The 19846-nt window shown below is 38.5% G+C and overlaps 1 protein-coding gene across 2 annotated transcripts in view; it reads left to right on the top strand.

Annotated features, from left to right (window-relative positions):
• The window catches only part of NAA25 (N-alpha-acetyltransferase 25, NatB auxiliary subunit), an 81032-nt gene that overhangs the window by 9168 nt on the left and 52018 nt on the right, over positions 1-19846 (top strand). Inside the window, exons 1-9 of one of the 2 annotated variants that reach the window (XM_045041264.1) lie at positions 2891-3021; positions 4121-4206; positions 5153-5291; positions 8547-8665; positions 13086-13160; positions 14404-14511; positions 14804-14882; positions 18928-19039; positions 19631-19720. In XM_045041264.1, coding sequence (XP_044897199.1) covers positions 4147-4206; positions 5153-5291; positions 8547-8665; positions 13086-13160; positions 14404-14511; positions 14804-14882; positions 18928-19039; positions 19631-19720 — 782 coding nt within the window. In that variant the 5' untranslated portion in view covers positions 2891-3021; positions 4121-4146. Of the gene's footprint in view, positions 1-2890; positions 3022-4120; positions 4207-5152; positions 5292-8546; positions 8666-13085; positions 13161-14403; positions 14512-14803; positions 14883-18927; positions 19040-19630; positions 19721-19846 lie in introns of those variants that run through there. The other variant, XM_023241429.2, reaches the window with a different exon arrangement.

Here is a 19846-nt window from a genome sequence, read left to right as displayed (position 1 = left end):
AGAAAGAGGTTGCTATAAGTCCCGGTGGGATCTTAGAGTAGGAATGTAGTGTTCAGGGGCTGATGGAAACTGGAGAGCTGTCAGGATCTAAGGCTTTTTTTCCAGATTTTCATCTTTATTTTTATCTGTGTATGTTTTTTTTCAGCTTGGTTCTTCAGACTAGTTTTTTCCTCCTTACTCATCAGTTTACCCAGGGCCCAACATGTTGGCTTGGCCCACACCAAGATGTGACCTCTTCTGCAAGCTTAAGTTAATCAGCACTGCCCTGCCCCCAATCTTTTGATAAAGTGACATTTTAAATTCTTTTATAAAAGTTATGTAAATGAAGAGGCAAGAGATAACTCCTTTTCTTCACTCTCCATCAACCACTTTGCATCCCCTAAGGCTCCTTCAAAATGGAAATTGTGACTGGTAATGTCAGACTCAGAATATTTATTGCCTTCCAAATGAGGTTTCTCTATAGCTTTCTGACTCTGGCTTTGTGACTCAGTGGTGCAGTTATAGATTACCAGGGAGAAACCTGAGTTACCCTTTGGTTAAATATCCACCTCATTTGGTGTAGTTATGAGCTCTAGATATGGTCATCTAATCATCCCCCTGCAGCAGAGGTAGTGGAAATCATTTCCAGAGAAGCGGGCATGGGCAGGTAGGGACTGAGGGAAAAGTTGAATACCCTTCTAAGTCCCGACTTCTGGTCTCATCCATTTATGGGCCGATCCTCAGACCTGGGGTCTCATCAAGGATTTTTTATTTTTTAATATTTATTTATTTTTTGGAGAGTGCAAGCAGGGGAGGGACAGAGAGAGGGCAACAGAGGATCCGAAGTGGGCTCTGCCCTGACAGGCTGACAGCAGCGCGCCTGATACGGGGCTCGAAAACCTCTAGATCCTCACCTGAGCTGAAATTGGATGCTCAACCTACTGAGCACCCAGGTGCCCCTCATCAAGGACATTTAATTACTGTTGGAGAAGGCTTCAGGGTATGCCCTATGAACCTAGAGTCTTGCAGGAATGAGTCAGAAGTGATTTGGAACTGACTCAGAAAGAGATCAGCATCAAGTTTTTAGGAAGAGAAAGTGTCCTTTATTGAGCTGAAATGTCTCTTGTCAGTATTCTGTGAGGACAAATGGTGGCATATTGGCTGAGCTATTTAAGAAAACTGGTGTTAGATATTTGGGTATTCAGGCCAAGATTGTATGCATTTATTTATTTATTTAGTTAGTTCTTTAGTCTCTCCATCTGAGTGTTTGATCAGAGGCCTGAAAGTTTTTGATCTTCCTTTCTAGATTCCCTGCAGAGTAAAGCTGCTTCTTTTTTTAAGTGTATTTATTTATTTTGAGAGGGAGAGAGCACACGATCAGGGGAGGGGCAGAGAGGAGGAGAGAGAGAATCCCAAGCAGCTATCAGCGTGGAGCCCATTGCGGGGTTCGAACTCACGAACTGTGAGATCATGACCTGAGCCAAAACCAAGAGTTGGACGCCCAACCAACTGAGCCACCCATGGGCCCCCAGAGTATAAAGCTTCTTAATTTTTTCACCTAAGCATTCTTGGTGCTCATCAGTGTTACATGGATTGAAGAAGGTCTGAAGAGAAGAAACTCGTGTTCATGTGACTGTTTTCAGTTTTAGTAAAGTATTCATTGGAGAAAAATTGAGTTTATTAGGTAAAATGATAGTCTATTTCTGTTACTTGGGAAACTCTGGGCCACCAGGGCCATAGATTATTTTGAGTTGTTTATGCTTTCTTTGTCCCTATGCTGATTTGGGACCTTGATGGACAGAGAGGTACTATTAGAGGTAGTAGATTGCGAACTGGCCTGTGTTCAGTCATCTTTCTATATTTAGAATTGACAGCTACCACCCTGTTTCCCACTTGTAACACTTCTCACTTTCCTTTTATATACATATATACACACACACACATGCGCACACATTTTATTAATATGCTATATTTGTTAGAGCAGTTTTAGGGTTATAGAAAAATGAGTGAAAAAGTAGAGTTCCTGTATATCCCCACACTCCCACCTCTACCCCCAGTTTCCCTTGTTGTTAATATCTTGATTCAGTGTGGTACTTTGTTTCAGTTGCTGAGCCAGTATGATAGTTTATTATTCTTTTTTAAAGTTTATTTATTCTGAGAGAGAAAGAGTGCAAGCAGGGAGGAGCAGAGAGACGGAGAGACAGAATTGCAAGCAGGCTCTGCCCTGTCAGCGCAGAGCCCAATGCAGGGCTCAAACTTAGGAACTGTGAGATCATGACCTGAGCTGAGATGAAGTGTCAGACACTTAACTGACTGAACTATCCAGGTGCCCCAATATATTGGATAGTTTATTTTTAACTAATGTTTATGGTTTTCTAATTTACATTAGGGTTCATTCCTTGTGTCGTACCTTCTGTGGGTTTTGACAAAAGTATGATGACCTATATCCATCATTATGGTATCATATAGAATGGTTTCCCTGCCTTAAAAATCCCCTGTGCTCCACCCATTCATCTCTCCCCCAGCCTCTGGCAACCATTGATTGTTTCACTGTCTCTATAATTTTTGCCTTCTTTAGAATGCCTTATAGTTGGAATCATATAGTATGTAGCCTTGTCAGATTGGCTTTTTTTTTTTTTAATTTTTTTTCAAGTTTTATTTATTTTTGAGAGAGAGAGGGAGACACAGAATCTGAAGCAGGCTCCAGGCTGTGAGCTGTCAGCACAGAGCCCGATGCGGGGCTCGAACTCACAGACTGTGAGACCATGACCTGAGCTGAAGTCAGACGCTTAACCGACGAAGCCACCCAGGCGCCCCTCAGATTGGCTTCTTTCACTTAGCAATATGCATTTTGAAGATCCTTCTTGTTTTTTTGTGCCTTGATAGCTCATTTCTTTTTATTGCTGGATAATATTCCATTGTATGGATGTACCACATTTTGATTATCCATTGGCCCATTGAAGGACATCTTGGCTGCTTCCAAGGCTTGGTAGTTATGAATCAAGCTGCCATAAACATTTGTGTGCAGGCTTTTGTGTGGAGGTAAGTTTTCAGCTTATTTGGGTAGAGACCAAGGAGCACGATTGCTGGATCTTAAGGCAGAGTAGTATGTTTAGTGTGTGAAGAACCTGGCAAACTGTTTTCAAGGTGTGTGTACCATTTACATTCCCAGTAGTACTGGGTGAGAGGCACTGATGCTCCATGTACTCACCAGCATTTGATCCATAATTTATTTTGAGTTATCTGTGCCTCATCTGCTCCTACCCTGATTTGGGACCTTGATGAGCAAAGAGGGACTTGGTGTAGTAGTAGTAGTAGGTTGTGAACTGGCTTGTGTTTAAGTCATCTTTCTGTATTTAGAATTGACAGCTACCTCCATTTCCCATTTGTGACACTTCTTTTCTTTTCATTTTGTTTTATTTTTTATATGTTTTTAAATGTTTATTTATTTTTGAGACAGACAGACAGACAGACACACACACACACACACACACACACACACACACAGAGATCTGAAGCAGGCTCCAGGCTCTGAGCTGTCAGCACAGAGCCAGACATGGGGCTTGAACTCCTGAGACGTGAGATAATGACCTGAGCCGAAGTCACATGCTAAACCAATTGAGCCACTCAGGCACCTCTCATTTTCTTTTAGATCTTAATCTTGAAATTAATCTTTGCTTTTGTTAGACTTTTGGATAATAATTGATTCCTATTTTTACTTAACTCAATTTTTATAACAGGTCTGAGAGATGACTATAGGAATATAAGATTGTATTCTGCGTTTATTTATTTTTTGGGACAGAGAGAGACAGAGCATGAATGGGGGAGGGGCAGAGAGAGGGAGACACAGAATCGGAAACAGGCTCCAGGCTCCGAGCCATCAGCCCAGAGCCTGACGCGGGGCTCGAACTCACGGACCGCGAGATCGTGACCTGGCTGAAGTCGGACGCTTAACCGACTGCGCCACCCAGGTGCCCCTATAAGATTGTATTCTGGATCATCCTAACCATTTAGAGTTAAAATTAGCACCATGATGTTTTTGATACTGAATTAAGATACTTTATGAAACATCTGATGACAGCCTATGCATTTTTCCTATCTTTTGAAGGAATATAATAACTATCGTAATTTGTTTTCGTAGATTATCTTGATAATGGTAATAATAAAATGGCAATTCAGCAAGCAGATAAATTGTTGAAGAAACATAAGGATCTTCATTGTGCTAAGGTAAATTCATTTGCCCTTGACTTACATATTTGGTGGATTATATATTGTAATCTTAAAAAGAAAAAGATGTTTAATCCTGTTAGTGACTCTGTTCAGGGTTTGTCCCCACCCCCCCAGGGTATTTTTTTTTTTTTTAAAGACTTTATTATTATTTTTTGTTTGTTTTTGAGAGACCGTGAGCAGGGGAGGGGCAGAGAGAGAGGGAGACAGAATCTAAAGCAGACTCTGTGCTGTCAGTGCAAAGCCCAGTGTGGGGCTTGACCCCATGAATGGTGAGATTGTGACCTGAACTGATGTTAATTAATTAATTTTTTAAAAAATGTTTCTTCAGTTTTGAGGGAGACGGAGGGAGGGAGAGAGGATGAGTGGGGGAAGGGCAGAGAGAAAGGGGGACAGAGGATCAGAAGCAAGCCAGCAAGTAGGCTCTGAGCTGACAGCAGTGAACCTTACGTGGGACTTGAGCTCATGAACTGTGAGATCATGACCTGAGTGGAAGTTGGATGCTCAGCCGACTGAGCCACCCGCTGCCCCTAAAGATTTAATTTTTAAGTAATGTCTATACCTAACATGGGGCTTGAACTCACAGCCCTGAGGTCAAGAGTCATATGCTCTACTGACTAAGCCAGCTGGGCTCCCCTTGAAGACATTTGTTTTTCTGATTACTTAAATGCCATAAATAGTATTTAATTACAAGCTAGCTGTTTATTTCTTTGGATATAGCTAACTTAATTATACTATTTTGACAGACTTTTTTTTAAACAGTGTCGTTACATCTTAATATGAAACTAGGAAAGAATCTTGATTTGTTGATATTTTTGGTAAAATATGGTTTACTTGATTAGACCTAGGCATGCCTTACAACTTATGTTGTTTTTGAATTCACCTTGTTTTGTTCATATTTTCTTTTCTGTCCTTTTAAAATGAATTTGTCTTTCTTTTGTATCAGGTTTTAAAGGCAATTGGTTTACAGAGAACTGGAAAGCAAGAGGAAGCCTTCACCTTGGCACAGGAGGTGGCGGCCCTTGAACCCACAGATGACAACTCGCTGCAGGCACTGACTATTCTCTATCGGGAGATGCATCGACGTATGTTTCTCGTTTTCATTGTTTTATTACCTTCGTTATTTTTTTTAATGTCTTAGTTATTTTGAGAGAGAGAGCAAGCTGGGGAGGGGCAGAGAAAGAAGGGGACAGAGGATCCAAAGTAGGCTCTGTGTTGACAGCAGCGAGCCCAATGTGGGGCTTAAACTCATGAACTGTGAGATCACAACCTGAGCCAAAGTTGGATGCTCAGCTGACTGAGCCACCCGAGTGCCCCTTCTTTTTCATTGTTTTTAAACCTGAGCTTAAGGTTTTGGTTACTTCTTAAATTTTTTTTAATGTTTATTTATTTTTGAGACCGAGAGAGAGAGAGAGAGAATGCACATGCGAGAGCTGGGGAGAGGCAGAGAGAGGGAGACACAGAATCTAAAGCAGTCTCTAGGCTCTGAGCTGTCAGCATAGATCCTGACTCGAGGTTCAAATCCAAGAGCTGTGAGATCATGGCTTGAGCTGAAGTTAGATGGTTAACCGACTGAGCCATGAGGCACCCTGAGTTTTTGGTTATTTCTGATTGAGTTCTTTTTCTGTTTTACTGATCACTCATGAGTTGAGTGGATGGCAATAGGTAAAATAATGCATTAACCATGATTTACAAAGACTGTAGGCAAAAAGGATATTTAATTTTATTTTTTTTAACATTTATTTATTTTTGAGAGAGAGCAAGGGGGGAGTGGGGCAGAGGATCCAAAGTGGGCTCCAAGCTGACAGCAGCAAGCCTGATGTGGGCTTGAACTCCTGAACCGTGAGATCATGACCTGAGGTGAAGTCTGATGCTCAACCAACTGGCCCACCCAGATGCCCTGGCAGAAAAGATATTTTGCATGTATTAGGATCCTTGAATTGGAATGAGGACTTGAGGTCAGTTTGTGACATTTTGACTTATTAAATGGAAGAGTTACCCTTTTTTACTATTTGATATGGAAAATTTCAAACATAAATAAAACCAGAATAGCATAATAAGTCCCATTGTACTCCTTACCCACATTTAGCAGTCATTGTCACATGGCCAATTTTATCTATATCCCATCCCCCTCCCAGATTATTTGTAAGCCTATTCTAGATAGTCTACCATTTCATCTGTAAAGTTTCTCATTGTTGATTTCTCAGATCTTTTACTATGTAATAATACATATCTTCCATAATGCATATTATAGAAGTACGTATTTTTGATGTGGAATAATGAACATTCATGGACCTACCAACCAACTTAATACTAAGATGCTTCCTGTGTGTTCTTCATCAGTCTTCTTTTTTACCTTCCAAGATGTATTGGCTTTCCTGAATATATTTTGTCTTGCTTTTAAAAACATCTTTATCACATTTGTCTAAGTAATACTTTGTCAATTTCTTACTTTATTATTATTTATAACTTAGTTAATAAGTTACTTATTAATAGAAGTTATATTGATATAATTGTTAATGTAGTAATACCATATTAATTAGAACTTAATATAAATGTATTCATACTGTGTATGTTCTGTGAGTTACATGTTTCATCTAATATATACATACTTTTAGTTCATTCATTTTTACTATCACAAAACATTTTTCTCGGGGACTGCAGTCTAGAAGTAGAGATACTAAGTCCTAGGGTGTGTGTATGTTCAGCTTGAAGATGAAGGAAATAATGTCACCTTGTTTTCCAAATTTACTCTCCTAATACCGGTGTATAAGAGTTCCAAGTTGTTCCACATCCTTGTTAACACTTGCTATTCTTAGACTTTAAAAGTTTTGCCATCAGGGGCACCTGGGCGGCTCAGTTGGTTGACCGTCCGACTTTGGCTCAGATCATGATCTCAAAGTTCACGACTTCAAGCCCCGCATCTCACTGTGTGCTGACAGCTTAGAGCCTGGAGCCTGCTTTGGATTCTGTGTCTGCCTCTCTCCCTCTCTGCCCCATTGCCTTGTTAATGCTGTCTCTGTCTCTCTCTCTCTCTCAAAAGTAAACGTTAAAAAAAAATTAAAAGTTTTGCCATCAAATCATCATGTTGTAGACCTTAAAATATAGTTTTTATTCATCAGTTATTCCTCAGTAAAGCTGGAAAAAATAAAATTTTTGCCAACCTAGTGGGCAGAAAATGTTACGTTTTAGTTTTGTTTTTCATTTTTATAAAAGATAAAACTTAAGAGTTGAGGTATTGTATTTGATTATAGGGATTATGTTGATTTAGAGATATGGATTCTCTCCCAGTGTTTTTTAAAAATCATTTATCTCACAAATATGGTTGAATTTTTTTAAATGTTTATTTGAGAGAGAGAGAGAGAGCGAGCGAGCATGAGCGGGGGAGGGGCAGAGAGAGAGGGAGACACAAAATCTGAAGCAGGCTCCAGGCTCTGAGCTGTTAGCACAGAGCCTGACGCAGGGCTTGAACTCACAGACTGCGAGATCATGACCTGAGCTGAAGTCGGACGCTCAACCGACTGAGCCACCCAGGCATCCCTGGTTGAATGTTTTTCTATGAGAAGTATTATATCAGAAGCAAAGATTAAAGATGCTCTCTCTGCCCTTGTGTTACTCACAGTCTATAAGGGGAAATTCATGGGTGCCTGGCTGGCTCAGTTGGTACAGCATATGGCTTTTGATCTCAGGGTCATGAGTTCAAGCCCCATGTTGGGCATAGAGCTCAGTTAAAATAAAGGGAAATTGGTCAATAAACTGTATACTACATTATATGTTAATAAATGTTATAAGAGACTTACTACAAAGATTTAAAGATGGCAGAGGGGAGCAGTAATCAAACTGAGTAGAGGAGCACAGATGGTGCTCAGGGAAGGATTACATTTGAACTTGCACAATTCCTTGTAGAGAGGATTACATTTGAGTTGGGTTTTGGATGATGTTCATTGAGTAGAAAAGAGAGGAAAGGTGAATTCAGGCACGGGGAGCAGAGTAAAGGCATGGAGGTATGATAGAGCACAGGGAGTCTAGTGGAACTACAAATAGTTTGGTGTGGCTAGAACATAAAGTGCTGGGGGAAAGAATTAGGAAGGAGAGAGAGGCTAGATTGTGGAGGGTCTTGTATATTGTAAGTGTGTTAGGGGAGGCCTGAGCTATTCCGTGCTTCATTGAATAATGCCTAACCAAGAGAAGAGTAATGATCGGATGAGGCAAAACAAGTGCTTTCTTCTTCCTTAATGGTAGGAGACATCGTATCCTCCAAAGGGGGGAGAAATTAAATGCTGTTAAGATTTAAGATATACTTCAATAATTAAAGACTATCTTATTTCTCTTTATTCTAGCGGAGTTAGTTACAAAACTTTATGAGGCAGCTGTGAAGAAAGTTCCCAATAGTGAGGAGTATCACTCTCACCTCTTCATGGCTTATGCCAGAGTGGGCGAATACAAGAAAATGCAACAGGTAACTTTATCCTGGGTTGTGGCATTTGCTATTAGAGACTAAAATTTCTTTAAATGTGATTTAGTTGTAGGAGTGTGTGGGTGCATGTGTGTGTTTGCATATGTGTGTAATACTGAATCTATGTATTTGTGTGTGGAGATCAGGCGTGTGTTTTCTTTGTATGTTTTAAGGATGAACTGTTATTCAAGTTCTTTAAGCATTTTCTTAGGGGAAATCTGATTGTTCTTTTGTGGCCTGATAGCATTTTTTATTCTGGTACATTGGCTTCAGATTGTCCCACTGCATGAAATTGCTGTTAAATTTTCAGAAAATGGGCAGAAATCCCGGAATAAAAAATGAACAGACTATAGAAAGGCAAACTTTAATGTTTACATTTAGGGGCATCTGGCTGGCTCAGTCGGTAGAGCCTGTGACTCTTGGTCTTTGGGTTGTGATTTTGAGCCCCATGTTCCTTATAGAGATTACTTAAAAATAAAATCTTAAAGAAAAAGAAAGTTTACATCTAATTTATAAATTTAATTTTCTTTGTAGCCTGCTGAAAATTTTAAATTCACCTGGGAAAAATCCCCACTGTTTGGAATACTTGTCTTTTTTGCAAAAGGCAGCTTATTTGCCACTTGATACATTTTAGATGTTCCTTGTAGACATATGAAGAAGCCTCATGTGGATACATTTGGACTAGTGGGTGGGTAAAGTCAGCATCCCAGAGGAATGAAACTGTTAAGCCCATAGACGGTTATGATGTCAAGCTAGTATTTATTTTAGAAATGTTTTGTTTGTGGGTACAATTTCTTCTGAAAACAAAGCTTTCTTACCTGGGTCTTTGTCTTACTCTTTACTTGAAGTATCAGACTATAACAATGGGTGAGTTAAGGAGGGTGGAAGATCCTATATTAAAATAAATCCTTTCTCCATAAAATTAATCTTCGTATTTGCTCATATGCAAGTTTTTAAATTGTAAAAATTTTATTCCCCAGATACAATTCTTTGAAGAAGTTTTATTTACTGATGGAGTTTATTCTCAGGAAAAATATTCAGAGATTGTAATTTTTCTTTTAATGTAAAGTGGGCATATATTTTAAAATTGGCAACTGACATACATATATATATATATACACACACATGTACACATACGTATATATATATACACACATGTGTATATATGTATATGTACATAATATATATAAGTTTAGTATTTTTATTTCTAGGATTATGTTTAAAGTATATTAACTATTAATGGTAAAATGCAACATCCCACTCCTCTCAAATAGTACTGTATGTCTTTATTTGTTGACATAGAAAGATGTTCCTAATATATGTTAATGGGTAAAAAGTTGTAAAATGGCCTTCCCCTCTATTCCCTTCACATCTATGGTTCCTTAAAGGATATATCTGTAAGGTTATGTAACCAAAATGTTACCAGGCAGGATACAGGCCTATGGATACTTTTCTCTCTGTTAATTTCTTTCTTTCTTTCTTTCTTTTTTTTTTTTTTTTTAAGTTTTTATTATTCTGAGAGAGAGTGTGAGCAGGGGAGGGGCAGAGGGAGAGAGAGGGAGAGAGGGACTCCCAAGCAGGCTCTGCGCCATCCACACAGAGCCTGATGTGGGGCTCGAACTCAAGAACCGTGGGATCATGGCTTGAGCTGAAACCAAGAGCCAGACTCTCAACTGACTGAGCCACTCAGGCGCACCGCCCCCCCCCTTTTTTAAAGTACATGTTAATTTTATGATACCACAATATGTTTTTGAAATACATATACACATACAAAAAAATAACAAAAGGATAAGTTCATGCAACAACAATATTAAGGTAAATAATCTGCCACTTGAATGGGTTTTGTTTTTTATAGTTTGACTTTACATGTGGCCAAAGATAGACATACTTCTGCATCTTGCTCTTTGGAGCCACTGCTTTGATGTGGCTTAACAGTTTTGGATCTTTAATATATTGTAGCTATAGCTTGTTTTTACATTATTCTAATATATTGGAAGAATGGAGCATTCTAGTGTTAAATGTTTTAGAATGAAATGTCTAATTTTACCTTTTTTGCTGCTTAAGGTAGTTATAATTTCTTAGTATACATGTAGGATTATATTGAAAATGGTATGTCAGTCTGGGATAATAAGTAGTTTACAAATTAAATGTCAAATTTTATGAGGGTGAGAGTTTTTATTTTGTTCACTGCTGAATCCTCAGTGCCTAGAATAGCATCTGCACAATAAATTTTTGTCAAAAAAAAACAAATGATTAACCTGGTGGAGGTAGAAGGGAGGGAAGCTAAGGAATCAGAAAACTTAAGGACTTTTACTGACCCAAATGACATCCCTGGCAGGCAATATTTAAAATCATCTTGGGGGAGCCTGGGTGGTTCAGTTGATTAAGCATCTAACTCTGGATTTCAGCTCAGGTCACGATCTCTTGGTTCGTGAGTTCGAGCCCCGTATTGGGCTCTGTGCTGGCAGTATGGAGCCTTCTTGGGATTCTCTCTCTGCCCTTCTTGCTCACTCTCTCAAAATAAATAAACTTAAAAAAAAAAATCATCTTGAATGAAGAGTTGCTAGATGTTCATATGGTGATTGGACTTTCTTTTTCTGTAAATGACATTCCTATCCTTTTGTCTTTACTCTTTTTTCTCTTTTCTTTCACATTTCCATATTCTGAGTCACCAATTCATAGCCATGTTTTTTAAACTTGTCTATCGTCAAAAGTTTCCTGTATCAGCAGAATGTAAGTGTCGGCAAGATAGTAGGTTATGGGCATGAAATTTTTTTCTTCTGTTTTGTGTTAAAAATTCATATTTTATATTCTACTTTTTATTTCTGCATGTCATTATAAAAATGTTTTCCTTCCCCAAATGATCAGGTAAAATAGATTTTCTAGCACTTTTCATTCAGTTCCTCCACAGTTTGGTGTTAGTAGCTGAAACCTTAAGCTATCTTAGATTCTTCTAAACCTGTATGTCATATTGTTTCTACATCATCTTGACTCTTCCTCCACAGTGTCTTTGAGGTCTCTTTTCTATTTGATGTACCTCATCCTGGTGTAGTTCCTCATTACCTCATCTCTTTCTATTTTCTTTCTTCATGGTCCAGTTAAAATATGTTCTTAGAAGAGTGTAGATGTGTACCTATTACTCTTTTACTCTGTAACAGCCTGATTTTTGAGTGCTTCACAATAAGGGTATCTCAGTTACTTTTCAGCCCCATTTCCCTACTAGTCCTCTTAATCCTTATTTTTAGCCAAATGTCCTATTTCTTCTTGTCAATATGTCTTTTTTTTCTTTAATATTTTTGTTCAGATTCATTTTACTCCTACTTAGAATTGATTCACTTACTTACCCACTCACCCCAAATGTTTGTATTTGTATATTTGTATCCTTACCTCCATCTTTGCCTGTAGACATACTGTTTGTCCTTCAAGGTTCATTTGGAAGACTGCTATTTGAAGAAGGCTTTATCGATAAAGTTCCCTTCCCCACTTTCCCTTAAAGAAAGGAATAAACAGCGTGCCTTTTTTTTTTTGGAAATAAAAGATATGATGTTTCTGTTGTATAGGACATTTTTTTTGCCAAGTGTATATTTTAGTCATTTAAATATTTGTCTTATCTCTGTTTCTAGCTTCTAAATGCATTTGGGACCAAGTCTCAATCTTTCTATCATTGGCAGGAATAGACATTTCCTTCCACTTAATAGAGGCTCCGTGTACTTTTTCAAGTGGGTTGAAGATAGGCAAAACATTAAAGAAACATAAAATAGTAACTGTAATAACTAGCTGACTGATTTCTTGGCATTGATTACTAATTGGCTAATTATGGGAGGATTCTCAGTTATGCATGAGTAGATCTACTTTATTCCTTCTTGCCATGTCCCTGCTTTAGGTATTTCATATTATACATTTCACAATGAAAGAGTTCAGTTCTAGTTAATGGTATCTTGGGAGAACCTGATTATTTTCCTAACCTAAGAATTACTGTTTTCTGAATAATGTCAGAGAAAACTTTTCTAATTTTAAAATTTAAATATACTGTCTGGATTTTTAAATTTGTTTTACTATAACTGGTTAGTGCAGTGCCTTTAGTAAAGTTTATTGGTGTACATTCATAAGCCAAATTTTGTGTTTGTCAGTAGTCTACCGGAACCATATTGGATTGCTATATTTTCCAAAAATACTGGGCTTTAATTTGAAGAAATCTGGTTCAAAAGTTGAAATATCTCTGATGTTGTAAAATTTCACCTTTGTGATTACTTATATTGCTATCTACTAGAGAATATTCATCAAGTCGCTAGGCATTTATAGTAACTGGGATATGTAGATGTGTTGCTATTCTCCTAGGAACTTCTTGCCACATATCTAGATCATTAATTGCCCTCTGTGTGACGTTTTCTAAATTAAGTATTTATGGCTCTCTGTCTTTCAGGCTGGCATGGCTCTATATAAGATTGTCCCCAAAAACCCTTACTACTTTTGGTCTGTGATGAGCTTAATTATGCAAGTGAGTATGGTATTCAGAATGGAATTGAGATTTGTTTTTATTTTTGTATATAGTTGTTGTCCTAATTTGTCTTCTGAACATCTTGGGTAATGTGTTATAGCATGTGTCAAATAGGGACTTTCCATATTGTCAGTTGACTTTTTGAGTTGGGGAGTTTTGGCATTTATTCCTTATGAGTTGGTATATTGGTTTATTTGTGTGGAGCACAGACTGTATTTCCCTGAATCTTAGATCTATTACTGGGTTATTTGATCAAATATGAGACTTGAAATGTTTGATATTTTGACTTGAGGTTTGTCTTTAAAACAGTATTGTTTGTTAGTGTATAAGTTATTGAACTGGATGACCTCGTTCTATCAATTCTGGTTTTTGAGCCTCAGTTTCCTCTTTTGCAGAAGGGAGATGCTCATCTCCCAGAGCTACTGTAAGGACTAAAAGGAGATAGGGTATAAGAGAAGATGGGGAGGAAGGAGTTAAAATGTAGCAGTTCAGAACAGAAAGACTCTGGGTTCAGACAGGTCTGCATTCATATACTAGCTTCAGCATATGTCTTAGAGAGCCGTTGGGGAATCTCTTAGTTTATCTGTGAGATAAGCATAATAGTTACTTTGAGTACTGAGGTTTGAGCAGAATCTCAGGCAATGTTAAAATTGTTAATATGCATTGACTTTAATTGTCAATCTAAGATCATCTTAATTATCCAAGCTACTAAGCTGTGTAAAATAGAAGGAATTGGAGTTTTCCCTTTAATATGTGAACATTTCAAAAAGACATCTGATAGGGGCACCTGGCCGGCTCAGTTGGTAGAGCATGCAATTCTTGTTGGGTGTAGAGATTACATAAATGAAATCTTTAAAAAAAAAAAAAAAAAGACACTTGAAAGGCTTTTCTCTTCAAACAACTGATGATACCCTTACATGTAATAAACAGTGTAGGCATACCTACTGCTTCTTAATACAGTTCTAGAAAAATGTATGAATAACCTATTTAAAAGTTAGGCCATATTGTGGAAACTCAGTATGTCAAAAATATATAGGATAATAAATCTTTATTAAAACAAATCTCTTCTAAGGCAAACCACTCTGTAATGTATCTTCGTGGCAAGTTCAAATTAGGTCTGATATTGGACATAGTGGAGTGATAAATATGTGCTGGGGTCCCAGTAATGATCTGCCTGGTAATAATATAAATAGTGCAAGCAGGGGAGAAATTAGAATAGAACATTTATTTTTTTCTCCTACAGTCTATATCGGCACAGGATGAAAACCTCTCAAAAACGATGTTTCTGCCCCTCGCTGAGAGAATGGTAGAAAAAATGGTGAAAGAGGACAAGATAGAAGCTGAAGCTGAAGTGAGTAGTGGAAGCCCTCCTTTTGTATTCCCATGATTTGATATTGCTACTATGTGATGCTACAGTATTGTGAACTGCTGTCTTATTCCAGTTAGAGAGCTGGGCCTCACTCTTGCCTCTTGTGTAAAAGGAAGCTTTGGAAGCACCTAGCTTAGGTATCCGAACATTGTTACTGCTAATGTCATCTCATTTGAAGATAGTGTTCTTTTCTGTTAGGTAACTTTTGAAAGCATGCAAATGATTATATTGAGAAGTTTCAATGGCTGCATTTCTTGTTTGTTTTTTCTGTAAGGTTGAACTTTATTATATGATCCTGGAACGTTTGGGAAAGTACCAGGAAGCCTTAGATGTTATCAGAGGAAAATTAGGAGGTAATTTTTAAAGTTTTCTTGTTTTTCTTATTTAAACATGCAAAATACTTAATTGTGGAAAAATTTCTCCTTATACAGAAAAGTAAAGATATCAAGACATTAAAAAAAAAAATCACATGTGGTCATTTTATGTTCATATAGATTTTTCTGTATGTTGTACATTTACTTTTTAAAAATATTTTTGAATTGGAAATAATTTAGGAATTAAGAAAATTGAAGATGTCAGAAAGAGTATGACCTCTAACCCTTTGCCCTCAAAGTTCTTTGCCAGTCATTTGTTCTGTATGTCCTTCTTTTTTTTTAATTAAAAAAAATTTTTAAACTTTTTTTTAATGTTTGGGGCGCCTGGGTGGCTCGGTCACTTAAGCCTCCGACCTCGGCTCAGGTCATGACCTCACAGTTCGTGGGTTCGAGCCCCGCGTCGGGCTCTGTGCTGACAGCTCGGAGCCTGGAGCCTGCTTCGGATTCCGTGTCTCCCTCTCTCTCTCTGCCCCTCCCCCACTCATGCTCGCTCGCTCGCTCTCTCTGTCTCAAAAATAAATAAAAACATTAAAAATTTTAATTAAATTTTAAATTTTAATTAAAATTTTAAATTTTAATTTTTTTAAATGTTTTTATTTATTTTTGAGACAGAGACAGAGCATGAGTGGGGGAGGGGCAGAGAGAGAGAGAGGGAGACACGGAATCCGAAGCAGGCTCCAGGCTCCGAGCTGTCAGCACAGAGCCCGACGCGGGGCTCGAACCCACGAACTGTGAGGTCATGACCTGAGCCGAGGTCGGAGGCTTAAGTGACCGAGCCACCCAGGTGCCCCCTGTATATCTTTCTAAAGATGTACTTTCCCCTCCCCCCGACTCGCCCCAGTTTGTTCAAGTCACAAATGAGAACATACTGTACCTAAGCTAATAGAGTACTCTTACTCAGCTGGCACAATGTTTTTATTCAAAAACTTTTTTCTTTTCTTTTTTTTTTTTTTTTTAATATTTATTTATTTTGGGAGTGAGAGCATGAGTGGGGAAGGGGCAGAGAGAGAGGGAGAGAGAGAATCCCAAGCAGGCTGCACACTGTCAGCACAGAGCCCACAGTCCAAAGTCTGACGTAGGGCTCAATTTCATGAACTGCGCCATCATGAACTGAGCCGAAATTGAGAGTCAGATGCTTAACTAACCAGGCCACCCAGGCGCCCCTCTTTAATATTTTTAAATGTTAATACCTGTAGTCAGGATTTGTACCCTGGGTACAAATTTTTTTTCTTTGTTTACCTGCCTGTCCTATCAAGGATTTGATTTTGTGACTTCTGCTCTGTGTACTGTTATACCTATTTTAAAAAAACCTTTTTTTAAATGTTTATTTATTTTCGAGAGAGAGAGATAGAGACAGAGTGTGAGCAGGGGTGGGGCAGAGAGAGAGGGAGACACAGAATCCGAAGCAGGCTCCAGGCTCTGAGCTGTCAGCACAGAGCCCAGTGCAGGGCTCGAACTCACTAATGGTGAGATCATGACCTGAGCCGAAGTCGGAGGCTTAAGGAACTGAGCCACCCAATGCCCCACTGTACCATTTTTTTTTTTTTTTAACTTAAGTGTGTCTTAGAGGTATGCCTCGCTACCTCACTCCCTTTAGTGACTGTCCAGTGTTCCATACTATAAATGTAGACAATTTACATAACCAGCCTTTGATGACTATTTGCAAAGAACACCTTGTTACAAACCAGATTACCCTACAAGAGGCTATGGTGTGCATTCCCACCTGCTGTATTTACTTTCATCATGTGAGAGGGTATGTTTCTTTGTATACTTAATAACCTGTATTTTTAAGCTGTTACTTCAAACTTTTCTTTTTTTTAAAGAAAGCTCTATGCCCAACATGCGGCTCGAACTCACGACCCTGATATCAAGAGTTGCATGCTCTACAGACTGAGCCAGCCATGCGCCCCTATTTCAGACTTGTTAATGTTTTTCATTGTGATAGATAAAACATATCTTACAATTTTTATTTAATTCTGAGGAAGGATAATTACTTTTTAATTTGTTTAAAAGCCATTGATATTTTCTTTGAACTGCTTTTCCTTATTGTTTTCCTATTTCTAAAAATGTGGTTAATAGGGGCGCCTGGGTGGCGCAGTTGGTTAAGCGTCCGACTTCAGCCAGGTCCCGATCTCGCGGTCCGTGAGTTCGAGCCCCGCGTCGGGCTCTGGGCCAATGGCTCGGAGCCTGGAGCCTGTTTCCGATTCTGTGTCTCCCTCTCTCTCTGCCCCTCCCCTGTTCATGCTCTGTCTCTCTCTGTCCCAAAAATAAATAAACGTTGAAAAAAAAATTAAAAAAATTAAAATGTGGTTAATCTTAATGATTTGCAAGAGCCCTTTGTGCGTTAAAGAAGTTAGCTTTCTTCTATTATTGTGAAAATACTTCTTCCCTTTTTGTTGGAAAACTGATTTGTATGAACCCCATAGATTGATCTAACCATTCCTCTTTTTGGGATGTTTGTGAAAGAGATTTAGGTTCCCAAACATTTAAATTCCTGGAAGTGCAGTGTTTTGACAAACCTGGTTTTTAGTTGTGCCTTTACAGTGATTGGGAGAAGCTAATTGTAGATGAGTAGCCTCAGATCTCTTATTAGGAATAGTCATTAAAAAACCTTATTTTGGGGCGCCTGGGTGGCGCAGTCGGTTAAGCGGCCGACTTCAGCCAGGTCACGATCTCGCGGTCCGTGAGTTCGAGCCCCGCGTCGGGCTCTGGGCTGATGGCTCGGAGCCTGGAGTCTGTTTCCGATTCTGTGTCTCCCTCTCTCTCTGCCCCTCCCCCCGTTCATGCTCTGTCTCTCTCTGTCCCAAAAATAAATAAACGTTAAAAAAAAAAAATTAAAAAAAAAAAACACAAAAAAAACCTTATTTTAACAAGTGTGTATATCCTTTACTAGCCTGTGTGGCCATAAAACTGTAACACTAACTGATAGTTAACTACCTGAATTATATAAAATGGAAGTTTTAAAAATTTTTAATTTTTTCTTTTAATTTTTTTTAATGTGTATTTTTGAGAGAGAGAGAGAGAATGGTGGAGGGGCAGTGAGAGAGGGAGACACAGAATCCAAAGCAGGCTCAAGGCTCTGAGTCGTCAGCACAGAGCCTGACACGGGGCTCGAACTCACGAACCGTGAGATCATGACCTGAGCCAAAGTTGGACGCTTAACCAACTGAACTACCCAGATGCCCTACCAAAAAAATTTTTTTTTCAATGAGAGATTGGGAGAGGGGCAGAGAGAGAGAGAGCGTGGGGGGGAGGGACAAAGCATCTGAAGTGGGGTCTGTGCTGTCAGCAGGGCTCGAACTCATGAACCATGAGATAATGACCTAAGCTGAAGTCAGATGCTTATAACCAACTGAGCCATTCAGGTGCCCCTGTTGTTGTCTTAATGTTACTTATTCTCTAACTTCAGCCTCCTTGCAGATGGGTGTAAGTCAGCCTTTCTGGTTTTACCCAGCTGGATTATAATCGTATGGTTGTTAAAATGAAGATTCCCTATAGGAAACTCATAATGTAATTATTGGTGTATGTAATCTGCTGAGCTGTTCTAAAAGGTCAAGGCAAATTTAATTTGGTCAGAAATAATAGTTGTAGTTTTTCTGTTCCTAGCTCTATTTATTTTTGTATTTCTAATATCTTACTTGCACATTCCATTCCAGTTCAAGCTCATTCGATGTTTGGGAACTATATGTATAGATGGGAAGCCTGTCTGTGGATCAGATATACATTAGTTCCTAGATGCTTTTTCTGTTTTACAAGTTTATCCCATATACGAGATCCTCACTTCAATACATTTGTGATCCTTGTATTTTATAGAAAAAGTGATTATAAAATGTTTAGTATCAGAAATGTACTTTTTTCAGCAAAATAATCTTTAATAAGATAATAGTTTATATCTAACAGTGGTCCCATTTTCTCATAGAATGAATAAGAAAATGCAACATTTTTCTTCTCGTGTTTGGACTTTATTCTGATTTCTGAGCAGAAATGAACCCAGCTTACCAATTTTTATAACTTTTAATTGTAGAGAAGTTGACAAGTGAGATTCAGAGTCGGGAAAATAAATGCATGGCTATGTACAAGAAGCTGAGCAGGTGGCCAGAGTGTAATGCCCTTTCCAGGCGCCTCTTACTGAAAAAGTGAGTAGAGGCTTCTCTTGGGACTATGAGACTGTAGCACGGCTCTTAGTTTGCATTACTGCTTTTCTTTCTTTCTTTCTTTCTTTTTTTTTTGGTTGTCTTTTATGTTGTCCGGGCATAAAGTGAAATCTTTTAGTAGTGTGTTTTAGGTATTTTTAAAAGTTTTTGATGAGCCTTCATCTTTCAGTAAAGAGGTATAATCGTACTTACACCACCAGGGTGCTGAGTATTAGGTCTTGAGAATGAATGCTGAAAATCATTAATTTGTTAAATTCAGTATTGGTCTAAAAGACACACCTTCCCCTCCCCACCACCCCATCCCACGGCCCTGTTTTGGGGAAGTGCTAATATGGGTGTTTTAGGAGCATTTGTTTTCCGGATCTGGTCATTTCATTGAAGGAAATAACAGTTCCTTAAAAGTTTTTTACTTGGAAAAATGCCTCTGGGGTTGCCCTTTTAGGGAAACTTGGAAGGGTGGGCTTCTCCTTGTAAAGGCTAAAATATAGAAAGTAAGTTGAGTATTATGGTTCTTAGGGCAGACTTGTCACAACTTGGGTTTAATCCTGTGTGCACCATTCAATCTGATTTTAGCTCAGATGACTGGCAGTTCTATCTGACTTATTTTGATTCTGTGTTTCGACTGATTGAAGAGGCCTGGACTCCTCCTGCTGAAGGTGAACAGTAAGTTGATTCCTGAATTCCAGTGGCACTTTTTAGCACATTGTAGCAAAAGGATTTCATTGGAAGCCTAATCGAATTCTCTTTTTCAGTCTCAATAGTGTATCCCTTTCAAAATAAGAGTTTTCA

The sequence above is a fragment of the Felis catus genome, chromosome D3, assembly GCF_018350175.1.
Source record: "Felis catus isolate Fca126 chromosome D3, F.catus_Fca126_mat1.0, whole genome shotgun sequence".
NCBI classification, from domain to species: domain Eukaryota; kingdom Metazoa; phylum Chordata; class Mammalia; order Carnivora; family Felidae; genus Felis; species Felis catus.
Note: the sequence above shows the minus strand (reverse complement) of the source record. Positions and strands in the feature narration are given on the sequence as shown.